We start from the raw sequence: 16,002 nt of genomic DNA on the forward strand, positions 1-16,002 counted from the left end.
GCTTCCTCCGTAGACATGATGTTTCGGAAATCCCCATAACCAGAAGTCACAAGTAGTCAAACAAGAAGGCCAGGTATTCAGAAAACTCAAAACTACATGATCGTATCTAAATATATATATATATTTAGATACGATATATATATTATCTAATCTAATATATATATCTAATCTAAATATACGCAATATCTAAATATATATATATATATATTATATACATGATAGTATATAATACATCGTACCCAGTATAAAGTACCCAGTATATCGTATCTAGTATATAGTACCCAGTATGGTTGTACCCAGTATGTAGTATCCAGTATAGTTGTACCCAGTATCTAGTACCTAGTATATAGTACCCAGTATATATTATGCAGTATATAGTACCTAGTATATAGTACCTAGTATATAGTATCTAGTAAGTACCCAGTATATAGTACCTAGTATATAGTACCCAGTATATAGTACCCAGTATAGTTGTACCCAGTATATAGTATCCAGTATAGTTGTACCCAGTATCTAGTACCTAGTATATAATACCCAGTATATATTACCCAGTATATAGTACCTAGTATATAGTATCTAGTATATAGTATCTAGTATATAGTACCCAGGATATAGTACCTAGTATATAGTACCCAGTATATAGTATCCAGGATATAGTATCCAGGATATAGTACCTAGTATATAGTATCCAGTATAGTTGTACCCAGTATATAGTACCCAGTATAGTTATACCCAGTATATAGTACCCAGTATATAGTACCTAGTATATAGTACCCTGTATAGTTGCCATTTCGCCTAAAGAAAAATTTTTCTAAATATCCTCCTTCTGGGCATGAGTGTTTTTGTGGTTTTCCCCATGTGTAACGCGTATACGAGCCAGTTCCATTAGAAAGTCCTCCACGAAGGCATCCCTCCCCTTAGGCAGATAGCCCTCGAGGCTTTGCCGTAATTGAATAACCTAACCTAACCTAACCTAACCTAACCTAACCTAACCTCCTTCTGTACAAAAGCAGTCTGCTACAGTAGTTCTCAGTAGCAAGTACTTTTAACGATGCACCTAGTAGATCACTTGTTCTCAGCCTATTTTGCACCATGTACTCGTTTAATTTTTAATCAATGAATTTAATTACTTAATTTAGCCGCCTAGATTGAACAGTGGTTAGGGGAGCCGGCTGAGATACGCAAGGCCTCGGGATCGAATCCCGCAGAAGGCATACATCTAAATTGTCTGTACCCTCATAGGAGGTAACGGTGTCCGCTTATTAAGTGCCTCCACAATAAAATGGCCACCACTTCTGGGCTTAGGAAAAACCCATGCTGAAACAAAGGCAAGTGTCCGCCATTCGAAGAGAAAAAAAATAATTTAATTAATTAGTTTTAATAATTCCTCTTGCTGATTCTTAATTATATCTTCCTCGAGTTTATTAATGAAATATAATGGGAGTATTAACACGAGAAAATGATGTAAACCAAATTTTACACTATTTACGAGTTTAATTTCAAATTGAGACTCATGTTTTACATTTAATATAGGAACATAGTATGAGAGTCAAAAACTATTTTTATTACAGAACACTTTGGAAGCATATTATTTAATTTAACTAGTTAGTTTTAATTTCACACTTTACTAAAACTTCTCCTTTCCATTTCCTAACCAGAATGTAAATCAGTTTGAAAGTAATTAAACTGATGTTTTTTAATTTTAAACAGTGAGTATACTTTGGCCTAAACGTGCACGCTACGTTTAATTTCTTCTAGCTCTGATGAGTTGTAATTATTCTCCTCGTTATATCGTTGCCAACATTTGATTTTCACATACCAGTAGAGTTCCTGAGCTAGTTTTAGGGTATATTTAAACTGTGCAGTCTTTGGCTACTGTTCAGCATTTTAACTTGAAATTGACTAATCTGTTTAGCTTCATCGGTATTGTCAGCACAAGAACATTCATATATACCAGGTGTGACACATAAAACGAGATTAAGTGCATAGCTTGAAAACAGACTGGAGTTGGCAACAACTGCTTTAGTGACGTCATGCCACACACCTCCTCTATCTATTCGACCAGTTTCGACTTAACTGGCCACACCAGTGGGGAGTATTACGTCATTGAATGAACACGTGCAACTGCATTCTGCCGAAAACATATCTAATGTAAAAACAGAACAGCAAATCAACATCAAGTTTCTTGTGAAACTTAAGAAATTGGTCACGGAAAAAATATTTCAAATGTTAACTGAGACTTATGGAGATGAAATTTTGTCTCATGCACGTGTGTTCAAATGGCGCACATGTGCACGTTCATCATCTTCCATACTGTCCCTTTGAATATGTTCCCAGCTTCAGACTGTAACTCAATACTTCTACATATTGTTGTTGTTGTTCTTGTTACTAATCTCCATGCCTAGGAATATACTAGACGAGGTCCACGAGTCCATTCATCTTTAAAAATCGAAAACAAGCTTAGGAGACCCGTAAAGGTCCACAAGAGACACCTTCAGGCACTCAAGGATATGTGCCGGTGATGCGGGTGCATTGTGACACTTAGAACAAATTGGGTGCATCTTGATACCACTCTCAAAAGTAAGTCCCCTCAGGTGCCCACTGAAGAATCGGGAAAGTGTTGTCTGAGTACATCTTTCGCAATCCATAACAATGTATCTTCCAGGACAATCAGCTTGATACCAGGGATGACTCGGGAGAACGAGCCAAATTTGTCTGTCAGCATGTCTTCTAATGGAATGCAGCTCAAGATATGTCAGTGAATTGATAATTGGCAAACGTTCTTCAGACCCCCCTCAAGTCCTATAGGCTGCCTCAACGTGGCGACGGGGTAGCACTGGGTGGAATACGCGAAGTACGTCGGGAGTGTATACTCCAGGTAGGGCCACCCTAGGCGTGAAGGCTATTCCACTATACCCAGCTAAAGCCTACAGGCATCTGAGCCCAGTCCTCTACCATTGGTGCTCGGGTCTCACGACTTACAGAGGCTGCCCTTTTCCTCCACCCATGAGTCATGACTTCTACATTGAAGTACTGAAAGGACTTCGTGAAAACTTTACGAAAAAAGCCCACAGTTGTGGAGCGATGCTTGGCTGTTGCACCAGGATAATGCACGTCACCAGATAGGACTGTTTGACAGATAGGACCAGGTCACACGGACCTATCTGTTAAGCAGCTTCTGACCAGCAAAAACATCACTGTGATGGGGCATCCTCCTTATTCACCTGATTTGGCTCCATGCGACTTTTTTTATTTCCTAAAATTAAATCTTACTTAAAGGAATCACATTTTACCTGAGTTGAAGAGGTTCAGACAAAAACGGAGAATCTCCTGAAAGGCCTTACAAAAACCTCGTTCCAGAACTGTTACCACCAATGGCAGCACCGAATGCAGAAGTGTGCAAATGCTGAAGCGAACTACTTTGAAAGCGATAACGTCACGGAGAACATATTTTGTAAGTGCAATGATTTATTGTACCAATCTCTTTATTTTTTTGGTCACACCTCATATTTTAAGTGTTCTGTTTAAATTAAAAGGTTTAGTGGTCAAAAAGGTCTATGACTTTTTAGTTACTTCAAAACATAGCGATAATTTGCTTCAGGTCCGTTAGGAGTTTTCGAACTGATTAACACTTACCAGATCAAGGAAAACCCATAAGGTGTTAAAAGCAGCTGTTTAATCTAAACCTCAGCAATAGTTTAGTAACTTTCAAACATACCATGAAATGAAACGTATCGTAAAAGATAAGGTTATTTTATGGTTTTTTCAGAGTTTAAAAATGTTACTTACCATCCTGACATACTGTAGGCCACAAAAGTGCTTGTATTGGCTGACGAAGAAATTTCCTCAATGCAGAAGAACTTTGTATCAGCGTGGTCATGCGAGTGAGACAGTTTAAAAGTCGTATTCTTTAGACTGAATGTATATATCTTCTTCCCGTCCAGCGTGTGCCATCTATGAGATGCAGTGACCCACGAAGGAAAAGGGCAGTTTGGAGAAGGGTGTTTACCTGCAAATATACATAACATATTTCAGTTCTGATTCCCAACATAATGCTACAAATTTAAGTCAAACGTTACAGGATGTTGTCTTCTTCGGCAACATACAATTAAACCAGACTTACGTTTTGGCACAATAGAAGTAAAATACATATTTTTCCCTTCCCCAGCAAATATATTTGAAAGAGTGTAATTCGCTAAATGCGGGCACCTAACTATATTATTCCTAGCTTATTAAAATTAATATGAAACAAAAAATGTACATGTATTGTAATTTAGAATAAATGTACATTACTAGAATATAAATTTATATATTTAAAATGCCACAGTTGAATTTTAAAGTAACATAATATAGAATTTTATGACGGACAGAAATTTCAAACAATAATTTAAAGGGCTGAACAATTTTGTGTTCGAGAACTTAAAAGAGATTTGATTTTGTAAGATTTGAGGAGACACCTACACCTTAAACCCCTCATGATCTTCAAATATGTGACTGTTGCAAGAATTGGGATATTTTATTTATTTTAAAAGCAATTACTTCCAACCTTTTACAGCTGACTACATACTATAGCTGCTTTGGAAATTAGTAACCAGAAAGTTTGTGTTGCCACAAATATTTTTGTAATTTAATCCTCTTTGTGACAAAATATTTCGCCATGCTTCCACCTTACGCGCATGGTATTTTAAAAATGGCTAATGGTACATACCTGAAATTGGATGGAATTCTTTATATGGGCACTATTTTTTAACTGAACCAACAATCTGATGAATATTTTAATATTAAAAAATTTTATAGGCGAAAACATTAATTTTTTTTAAATAAAATACATTTTATAAACTCAACTCAAAATAAAATAAAATACAAACTTAACACAAAATTTTTAGAATTTTAGGTTCACAGTAGTTTCCAAATGTTATAAAAGCTATATATTAAATGTGGAAATAAATTATGAAACAGAATGTTTTAAACTGTGCGCGCAAGTTGGAAACATGATGAAAAATGTAGTCACAAAGCGGATTAAATTATAAAAATATTTGTGGCAACGCAACCTTTCTGATTACTATTTCAGAAAGCAGCTATATTATGTAGTCAACTGTAAAAAGTTGGTAGTAATTGCTTTTAAAATAAATAAATTATCATAATTCTTGTAGCAGTCACCTATTCGAACATCCTATGGGTTTTAAAGTGTATGAGTCCCCTTAAATTATCAAACATGTAAATTTTTCGTCGATTCTCTATAAACAGTACTGCATGCAAAGATATCTCCTGTACCCAGTTGTATTTGTAAGGAAGCTCAAATCAGTATCCTTCAGATCCCAATAGACTGAGAAGAGAGTACAGCTCTAAACAGCCTTTTCATACAACTTTTAGATTTTACATTTAGAGGACCCTCCAATTTCTACCTTATTTCATGAAACTTACCAATTCGAAGTACATGTCTAGGATAAATACTTAATAAAAATATACTGGTATTTGTTTCATGCATTTTACATTCAATATTACTTTAGGTTTGTACTGTTTTTTTAATTATAATTTTTCACTTCAAAACTAGACTTTGTTTTATACAAAAGTTTAAGATTTTTGTATAAAACAAAGTCTAGCTTTGAAATCACCATTTGTGCTGCTTAAATAAATGTCACCAATTTCAGGCATTTAAAATGACATAAGCTGAAATTCAAATTTAAATAATACAGTAGACTATTCAAATCATTTACTTAAACTGCCTCAAGTAATTAACGGCTGGCTTTTAAAGTCGGCTAGCAAAATGGCTAAAACCGAAATAAAGTTTTACAGAGCCGGCGTTAGTACGTAACTGCGAGCGAGCTTGCCAAAAGGTCTATCTCTAAAACTTTCAAAACTTCGTTAGAAACCCTCAAGCAATTGATTTGTATTCTGGTGGCAGATATGGAACTTGGCTTTTGCCGTGGCATTGGAGTTTTTGCCGCGTGACGCGAACGACACACAGTGCTACCTGAGGGTTACTACTGAACAGCCAAGAAATTACAATAAAATCATAATAATTGATTTAATATAAAATCCTACAGATTTTGTGAGGGAATATGTACAGTAACGCCTTAGGCGTAAATCTATACCACGATAGAGGAAAGAGAGAAATCTCAATATCTATTTAAGATATAGAGATAGTGATATACATTTAGATGGTGTCAAGCCCTATTGTTTGGACATGCCGCAAAAGTTCATTCGCTGAAGCCGTGATTGGTACTTGGTGCTACATTCGTTATGTTATCATAGTTTAGAACAAAACTGGAAAGCTATCAATCTAGTGGTTTGGTTTATGTATTTGCAGCAAAAGCCTGGAGGACAATCTGCCTAATGGGAGAGAAGCCTTCTTGGATGACGTTCTAAGACAAACAGGCTCGTATATACATTTACAAATGGGGAAAACCACGAAGACGCCCATGCAGCCAACCCTTTCGTGGGATTCGAACTTCAGACCGAAATACCAATGTTCAAAAACTGGCTAAGAAGACCAAACTACCGATGTTTTGTTATAAAATATTGTAAAACGGACTTTCGATTAACAAATTCATCGATTTCAAATCCAGCAATTGCAGCACTATACTGAAACAAATAAACATTTTTATTTCCAGTGTGCGAGACTGCCTATCGGAAATTCTAAAGATATGCGATTTTAAATATTTTGTGACTGTGCTGTTGAACTGAATTTTATGTAGTTTAAATGCGAAGAACATGATATTTAATTAATAACAGTAACAGCAAAGACGTTAAAAAATGCCTCATTGAGCGTAATATAAAATCTATCTGAAAGCTTTCACATTTCTTCTATTTTCTTTTTTTTATTATATTTAGTTACTGAACCTACTACATAGTTGCACAATAAAGTATGCTTAGTTTACTAAAAAATCAGAAATGCACGAGAAGGATATTTTGTGAAGCTGGGAAACAGTTTGAGATAATTTTAATATTTTACGCAAATTTGTTTCATGCCTTGTAATATTGTCGCTTATCTAATTATTTTTACTAGGAATCATAGCGTTTACATTTGGCAGGTTATTTTTTACACTCTCCCAAGGAAGAATTCCGCTTTCACTATGAAAATTTTAAACGAGTTAATTTCAATTATTAATGAGCAAATGCAACGTTGTCAGAATTAAAGAAATTTGCTTAAATCACTTTATACTGATAAGATTTGTAACTCTCTTTAAATAAAATATTTGCATCATTGTTTTGAAAATTAAACAGTGGAAATGAATTAACTTCTCGCAATTTAAAATTGACTTGTTTAAGAAATTGTTACACTTCAAGAGAGAATACTAAGGTGAAAATTTATTTTCCTTTGCGCCGTTTTGGGAATTGTATCCTGAATTTAATCAGAACTTATGTTAAAGTTAGATTTAATTAAAAGGCTACAAACTATAGTTAATTTGTCGCATTGCGTTTATACTGTTTAGTGAAAAATTAAGGTACTTGTATATGGCATAGAGTATCTATACGGTAGACATTAAAAGCAAGACAATTATGCCTTGGTTTGTATTTTGAAAGATAAGTGTTAAGCATTAAAATTTAATAATGTCGTGCATCTACTAGGTTTAACTATTTAATGGAAATGTTGTTCGTTTAATGTTACCGTAAATAAAACTTTCTGGTGTATTCTCCTTTCAGTAAATATCTACATGATTTTCAATGTTAGAAGCGACAGTTTTGCTATGCACATAATGCAAATCATGTTGTTAACGATGTATTGCATGTTGTGTGTTATACTATTTAGACTAATAATTCTCGAAGAAATGTTTTACATAACACTCTGCCGTTCTCAATTTTCTTTTCCTTGAATGTGAGAGATCTAAATGTAGCTTTCTTTGATTTTGACTACATGGTATTTGAATTTAACATTGCATAAACAGTATGCAAATCCTTGTGTTATACTGTATAAACCTATAATTCTTGAAGCAATTTGTCATATAACACTCTGTGGTTCTCAGATTCCTGTTCCGGAAATGAATATCCTTACACATGGAATATTTAAATCTAGCCTTCTTTGATTTTGACTGCATGATATTTGAATGTAACATTTCATAAACAATAGTCAGTCCATGTGTATATCTGTATAAAGCTATTCTTTTCGAAGAAATTTCTCACATGATGCTCTGTCTTTCTCAATTTCCTATTCCTGAAATGAATATCACGTGGTATATTTAAATGAAGCTTTTTTTTTTTTATTTTTATTCTGACTGCGTAATATTTGGATTGAACACTGCAAAAACAATATTCAAATCCATGACTGCAAAAACAATGTTCAAATCCATGTTATAATTTCGACTATGCGTAATGTATGCTTTATGCATGTGCGAATTCAAAGAAATGTTTAATATTTAAGTAAACAAATAAATATTAGGTTTTTTTTTTTGTAAATTGTGATACCCTTTAGATCTTAATTGCTCTTTATTTCATAAATTACGGTTTCATATTTTTAATTTTCTAATTTCTGCATGCCATCTTACCAGATTTAAACTGATGATCTATAATCCGGAAAAACCGATAATCCGGAATTGCCGAAGTCCCGACGAATCCGGATTAAAGACATTTGACTGTAGTCAGTGTAGCCATAACATTCGTAAAACGTCTTACAAATTTCTCATTAAAAGCTACTTACTTTTTATCAGTTTCATTGTTCTAGATCCTTCCCATGGCGATACGAGCCCATCGCATGTGGCATCTGCTGACTGAGACATCTGGATTCCTTCTTTCTCTGGTAGATAATCAAACAACTACAAAGAAAATAAATATTTTGGTTAGTTTATTATATTTTGTTAATAAATATTTTGGTTTATTTTGTTATTTGTATTTTAATTACAAATTATTAAATCAAAGAAAAGCTAGCAATAATAGTTATAGTGATATAACTTACAAAGCAACGGTATGCATTGTCATCTGTAAAAGGAAGATTGTAATGTTTCTCATTAGCCATCTTCCCAACTAAATAATGGGCAGAACCTTCTTTCCAAATAGCCAGACAGCTGAGTTCTTCCACTGAAAATGTAAGAAAAATTAGTAAATAAAATCTGCTTATATGTATTGTGTGCACTAAATCTATTACGACACATCCCACCAGGCACCATGTCCCACTCCTGATACCAGAATGGATTGTAGCCTGATTAAATTTATTTTACCAAAAGGAATATTGCACAGTTCTCGAACTTTCCACAAAAACACTCGTACATCTCTTCTCATTATCATGGAATACAACCAATATCATATAGTACAGCCATTAGTTACAGTATCATATAGTACGCCCAGTAGCTACAGTTTAGTACAGAAGCTGTTCGCACATTTTTAGACGATTTTGGTAAGCTGTAATAAAAAATCGTTTACTGCAAAAGAAGTAATTGCAATTGTACTATGTTTTCAAAAGTCAAAATTATTGTCTGTGGCTTGAAAGTTTTGTTTTTATTCAAAATGGCGAATTTAACAAAGAAGTGGGTTCGAAGGCTACATTTACGCTCTTTCCGAAGAGAAATATGCATACTCCGGTATTCAAAAACGGTGTGAGAGTCATGGTATTGTGATATCTAAAGCGTCCATAGGTAATATCATCAACAAGAAAGGAAAACAAAACGTTAAATTGGAGCCTCAAGTGGGACAAAAATTCCAAACAGGTATCCGAGGAAAAAACGGACATCTTCGACTATTGCAAAGGTACGTTGTTTAATGTTAAAAGAAAATGATAAACGTTGATTTAAATCTTAAGAAAGCGAAGAAACGCAATATGCATCGTCTTTATCCAAAGCCAATCGCTCAACGCAGGACACGCTACAGAATTCTACATGAGAAACACATATCCAAAGAAAAATGGAAAACAATTGTCACAATAGATGAAGCATGGATGTATTTAAATGATTATAACAAAAAAAAAAAAAAAAAAAAAGAGTCATTTATGATCATAAAAAGGGGAGAAAAAAATTTAAGTACATGGTTCAAAGAATCGAAAGAAAGTTTTTCTGAGGGATTCATGATGGTTTCTGGTGTTTGTAATAATGGCAAGTTAAAAATAAAGAGAGTGCAAAAAAATGTCAAGATTAACTCCAAATACTATCAGGAACATATTTTATCGCCAATGTTTCTTAATGAAATACCATCGCTTTACCTATGGCATCAATCTGTGAGACTCCATCAGGACAAAGCTAGCAGTCACACATCAAAAGCCACTGTAAATTTCCTAAAAGAAATGGAACGAAAAACTGGTATCAAGGCCATAGCCTTCACTGATGTCCCTATTAAATCTCTCGATGTGTCACCTATGGAGTTTTGTGCTTTCGGACTTTTAAAAACTGCATTATCCAAACGTTGTCCCAAAACCCTAACAGGCCTCTGGAAAGCTGTTCGGGAGGAATGGGATAGAATACCTCTTCTGCCACTTGAAAAGGCATTATTATCCTAGAAATTGTGGTGTCGAAAGATAGTTCAGGATAACGGATGTCAAATAGGACATTTAAAACACAAGAATTTTATGTAATTTAGTTTTGTGAATACAATATACATCGTTTAAAAAAATGTGTGAACAGCCTCTGTACAACCAGCAGTTATAGTATCATATAGTACAACCAGTAGTTACACTTCAAACTACTAAGAATGTTAAACACGTTATCATATAGTACACCCAGTAGTTACAGTATCATGTAATACAACCAGTAGTTACTGTATCATATAGTACAACCAGTAGGTTACAATATCATATAGTACAACCAGTAGTTACACTTCAAACTACTAAGAATGTTAAACACATTATCATATACTACACCTAGCAGTTACAGAATTATATTAGTATAAGAAGTATTTACAGCATCATATAGTACAACCAGTAGTTACACTTCAAAATTCTAAGAATGTTAAACACAACGGCATGGAAAGCGCATCTAAAGAGAAAAACTAACACGGAGATATCTCAATATTCCGAGCCACGATCAACCAAACAAGAACTACTCTAAATCTAATCCTCTGTTTAGTCTTATATAGTTTCCCCCAACCGCTGAGACCTCTTTAGCAGTTCTTGAAATTACTGGAAGGCTATGAGGGCAGTGTACGTTTACGACTACATATAACATCAATTACAGTTTTTCAGTTACAATACCCATCATAATTATACACAGACCGAACTCAAATGTCACCAAATGGTTGCCAAGTTAGGCAACTTTTGGCGACTGTTCGACAAATTTGCTGACAGAAATTTCCATTTTCGCCAAGCCATTGACAACTTGGCGATAACTCGCCAGTTTAGAGAGATATACATTTAAGACTTGACCCTGTATTAAGTCTCCAGTATGCTTCGCTTCTATAAGTTTTCATGTTACATTATAAAAAAATGCAAGCATTTCACATATAGTTTCAGAAAAATTCCTTATACATGTACAAAATTCCTAACATCGTGTATTTAAATACAGATTTCGACCGCATTTTCAAACAAGTATGAACTAAACTGCTTAAGAACATAAGAAATCTGCTTTGTCCAATAAGACTGTTTCGCAGTCACATACATTTCGAATAAAGTGTTAGAAGATTAAAGACACAATGTGTCACTTTCATTTTAACTTTTCGTTTACAAGATTAAAGAAATAAAAAGACCTAAACAAACATGAACAAAAAATACATTTCTTGCCTACATGAAGAAAGAGCAAAGGAATATAATTTAGCCGAGTAAAGCTTTCGTAAATTATTTGTCTTGGAAAGAAAACCATCCTGTTTTCTTATCCTTCAGAACAAAATTTTTCTCTTATTTATAGAAAATTATATATAAAAGGCTTTTAGTCATGCTTCTATTTCATATACTCGGTATAGAACTACACATTTTTTAGAAAATTTACTCATTCATTAATGCTATCACTAAGAAATATTACATCATACAAATACCCGTTTATAAATTGTTGTGTAATTGAATTGTCTAAATTAAAAGGCACATGGTCACTAGTGTGAATTCTAAAGATATAGGATATAATGAAAAGATGCTGAATTTGCTGCGGAACTTGATGAACGCAAAGAATCTCCAAAATTAAATCCGAAGAAAGTGAAGTTTAAAATTTAAAAATGTATCAGCAGTTTTGGAGTGGACGCGAAATGAATAAAATGGCAAGTTCTCTTGATTAGCCTTGATAATACTGAAGAATCACATAGTCACGGAATTTAAATAAAAAACTGAAAGCGGATAACGGGTCAAGTACAGACTAGTACAGAGTCTAGTACAGAGTCTGGATACAAATGTGTAAAACGGTGGATGAATATAAAAAATTTTTGACAGAAGTCGAGGTCCAATTGCCACATCTCTCCATTTACTAATAATGGACAATCATGTATACGTGTATAGCGTAAAAGACTATATATGTGTATTTATAAATGCATGGCTGTATTTCTAAAAATGGTATTTTATTTCTATTAAAATATTGATACATACTGCTTATCAAATACTGAATGGCATTTCGTACTCGGAACTAATACTGCGTGACCATTTTGTGACACTGAAGATGATTGATGACTTTCTGTTTATTTGGCAGTTCTCACATGCTCGTTAAGTCCATACTTTATTTAAAGGACAGCATATTGTCAAATTAAATAACCTAAGCATATCCATTGCTGCAAGATTAATGAGACATAGCAGGCAACCACGTCAAGCTAAATGCTAACCTAACACGTGACAACGTGTATAACATGTTTTCGTTAATTAAATGGACATTGATGCTTGCTAAATTATACCATTCGCATTTATTTCAACATGATGTTGTTTAAACTCACAAAACACTACGGTTGCCTTGTAATTAGTTTTTAGCTTCAAGACGTCTTAACTCACAAGACTTCCTAATCTCTGAAAAGTAACTCTGAAAAGTAACTCTGATTAATCACTATGGATTGATTGACAATGTTATGGAGACTGATTGAGAATGGAGAATATCATCAATAATTTACAGAAAATTCATGTGGTAAACTTAGGTCATTCAGAGAAGTTGCAATTGTTACTTGATGGTTTTTCTATTATAAATTTGCGATACAAAGGCTGTCCTCACATTTTTACTTCCTTGTACAAAGTAAAAAGGAAGTATTGTAATCGCGAAAAGTTTCAGGCAGCATATTTCAAAGAAAATATCCATTTTGACCGCTATCGAATGCAATTTAACGATGTTTTTGCGTGATATCTGTACGTAAGGACAGAATAAAATACTCTTTTCCTTCAAAAAAATTATAAAACTGCTTTAAAACGAATTCTGAAGACAATTTCTCGTGGCGTCTGTACGAACGTATGTACGTACGTACATACAGTATCTCGCATAACTCAAAAACGAGTAGCCTCAGAATGTTGAAACTTTGTCTATAGGACTGATATAACATGTAGATGTGCACCTCGTATTTCGTTTGCAATCGGCGGCACCAAACGTATATATATATATATATTTATATATATATCCGGGCTCAGTGATCTCAGTTTCTTTACTCTTATATGTTTGTAAATTGCACATTTTTTTCTTTAAAAATGATTGTATTATGTTGTTTTTATCTTCCGGTTAAGGTTTTTATGCCTTTACTAAATCTGTGTGCAATATGTTTAGAATTATCAACAATTTTAAAGTTGTCTAAGTGCCGCTAAGCCTTTTTCTTATGGCGGCCATTGATGTTTACATTTGAAATAGCAGATTAATGGATTTGTTGCCAATCTAGAGAAACGCAGCTTCAAAACAACAAAGATAACACATTCATTTATTGTTGCCAATTAAATCATGCTTAATTCTTTCTGGAATTTTTTCGAGGAAATAAGTGTTTAAGATTTACTTCGTAATATTTAATACAGATATTTTGAGTTTTTATGTATTTTTGCCTTCTCGCGAAGTGAGAACTGAATTAATTGAATGAGAAATACTCAATCGTCTGTGAAAAACTGTTTCTTCTTTTGTGTTGTTTGCTTAATTTCTTTTATACATGGTTCTAGCTTTATTATAGTATTTGAATAGAACATGTGGCAACGATTAGGTAATTCTATTCTTTAAATAATATAAATTTTGTGCATTATGAGTTATAATCTGAAAGAAATATACAAGTTAACTGTTATATAATTATTGGATTATATAACAGTTAACTTAGTTTCCGTTATATAATTATTATACAAGTTAACAATTATGTAATTATTAACACTCTTAAGTGAATCTAGCGCCAGAGTGTCGCTATGGTAAACAAATACTAGAGTGAATTTTAAAGAATGCATTTATTCTATTGTGGTTTATGCGTTGTCGGCGAAGTAGATTTAATTCAATCCAATAAGTTTAAATGAAATGCAAGAAAAAATGCGCATAATTTAATATTCCGTACAAGGAAGTCATGTGGTGTACACATCAGATTTTTTTAGATGATTTTGCATTTTGTTTGCTATTAAAAATCGTCTGAATGTAAATTATCTTAACTATAGCTATATTTTTGAAAGTGTAAGTTAACGTCTGCTATTTGCAATTTTGTTCTTATGCAAAATGGCGCTTTTAAATATGCAATGGACGGAAGGCTTTGTTTGGGCTCTTTCCTTAGAAATCTATTAGTATTTAGATATTAAAAATGCTGTGAAAGCCATGATTTTTCAGTATCTAAAGCAACGATAGATAATATTTTCATTAAGAAAATAAGAAAACCTTTTCGTTTCAAGGAGAAAAATTGTCCAAAATGCATACCCAAGGAAAAATAAACGGAATGCTTCGAATGTTACAAATGTAGGAACTTTACTATTGAAAGAAAATCTTCGATGTCAAAGATTGCATAGTAATTAAAATTCTCCGTGTCAACTGGGAATAACGTTGATGCCGATTTGAATCTCAGAAGTGGGAAAAACCGTGATTTGCACCGTTTTTCTCCACGACATATTGGCGACCGTAGAACGCGCTGAAGAATTCTTTATGAGAAACATTTATCCGGGCAAAAATGGAAAAACGTTGTCGCAATATATGATTCTTGGATGTACGTATGTGACTGTCGTAAAAGGAGGTCCATATATTACCTTGAGAGTGGAGAAAAATTTCTTAAAGCAGGGTTCCAAGAATCTAATGAAAGTTTTTCAAAGCGATTTTGAATTGCTGGCTTTTCATGTAACATCAACCAAAAATTAAAGACTGTGCAGAAAACTGTTAAGGTCAACTCCATATATTATCAGGAACGCATTTTATGCACAGTTTCTAAATATAAAATAACTTCTGTTTAGCCCCACTGCCATTAATCAGTAAAACTGCAATCAAGACAAAGCAAGCAGCCGCACTGTTAATTCACTGTTAATTTCCTGGGAAAAATTGAAACAAGAAACGTATATAAAGGCCATACCTATCCCTACTAAATCTCGCTGTGTATCATCCACGGTCTTTTGCCCTTTTTGGACTAAAAGGAAATCTGTTCAAAGAGGAAGTATGTACAAAGATAGGAAAGAATACACGTTACCAGATGGAATATTTGAAACACAAAACTTTTAGCTCAAATATTTCCATAAACACAATTAAAATCTTCTAAGAATGTGTGACAATCTTAGTAATATTTTAGAAAATAATTTCTTGGTGAAGCAGAAAATACACAGCGGGTTTACAAAGTAAAGTATCGGATGAATTTCAAAATCTAGAATTTTCTGTATGCATTTTTAGATGTGAACTACAGTATTAATTTTTAAATATATCCTTTGATACTTCTAGACTTCTAAAATGCTCTTCAGTATTATTTAATTTTTAACTGAAATTTCACACTGGGACATAAAAATAACTTGCTAGAAGCAAAGAGTGAGGGAGAAGATTCAGCGCAGAAAACATTTTCTTTCTGCAATAGACTGCAGTTGACTGTTGTGTTTTGGTCGAAAACGTTCTCTACGACCAGATATTTACCACAGCAAAAGTGTAAGCAATTTTTTAAATTTATCACTTATAAATACAGTGTCTCACAAAAGTTATAGGACACTTGTGCTTTACAAAAGGAAACTGTAATAAAATAAATTAAAAAAACATGTAAAAATTTTTTGTGGGT

General features: G+C 33.5%; 1 protein-coding gene across 2 annotated transcripts in view; it reads right to left on the bottom strand.

Moving 5' to 3' along the window:
• The window catches only part of LOC118183910 (uncharacterized), a 204,007-nt gene that overhangs the window by 41,167 nt on the left and 146,838 nt on the right, over nt 1-16,002 (bottom strand). For both annotated transcript variants that reach the window (XM_085812905.1, XM_085812902.1), the window contains exons 5-7: nt 8,894-9,015; nt 8,639-8,753; nt 3,790-4,009 (exon numbers count right to left, since the gene is read on the bottom strand). In XM_085812905.1, the coding sequence (XP_085669031.1) occupies nt 3,790-4,009; nt 8,639-8,753; nt 8,894-9,015 (457 nt within the window). The remainder of the gene's footprint in view (nt 1-3,789; nt 4,010-8,638; nt 8,754-8,893; nt 9,016-16,002) is intronic.

The sequence above is a fragment of the Stegodyphus dumicola genome, chromosome 1 (genome assembly GCF_044657685.1).
Source record: "Stegodyphus dumicola isolate Sdum_Otavi_A_Nest chromosome 1, ASM4465768v1".
NCBI lineage: Eukaryota > Metazoa > Arthropoda > Arachnida > Araneae > Eresidae > Stegodyphus > Stegodyphus dumicola.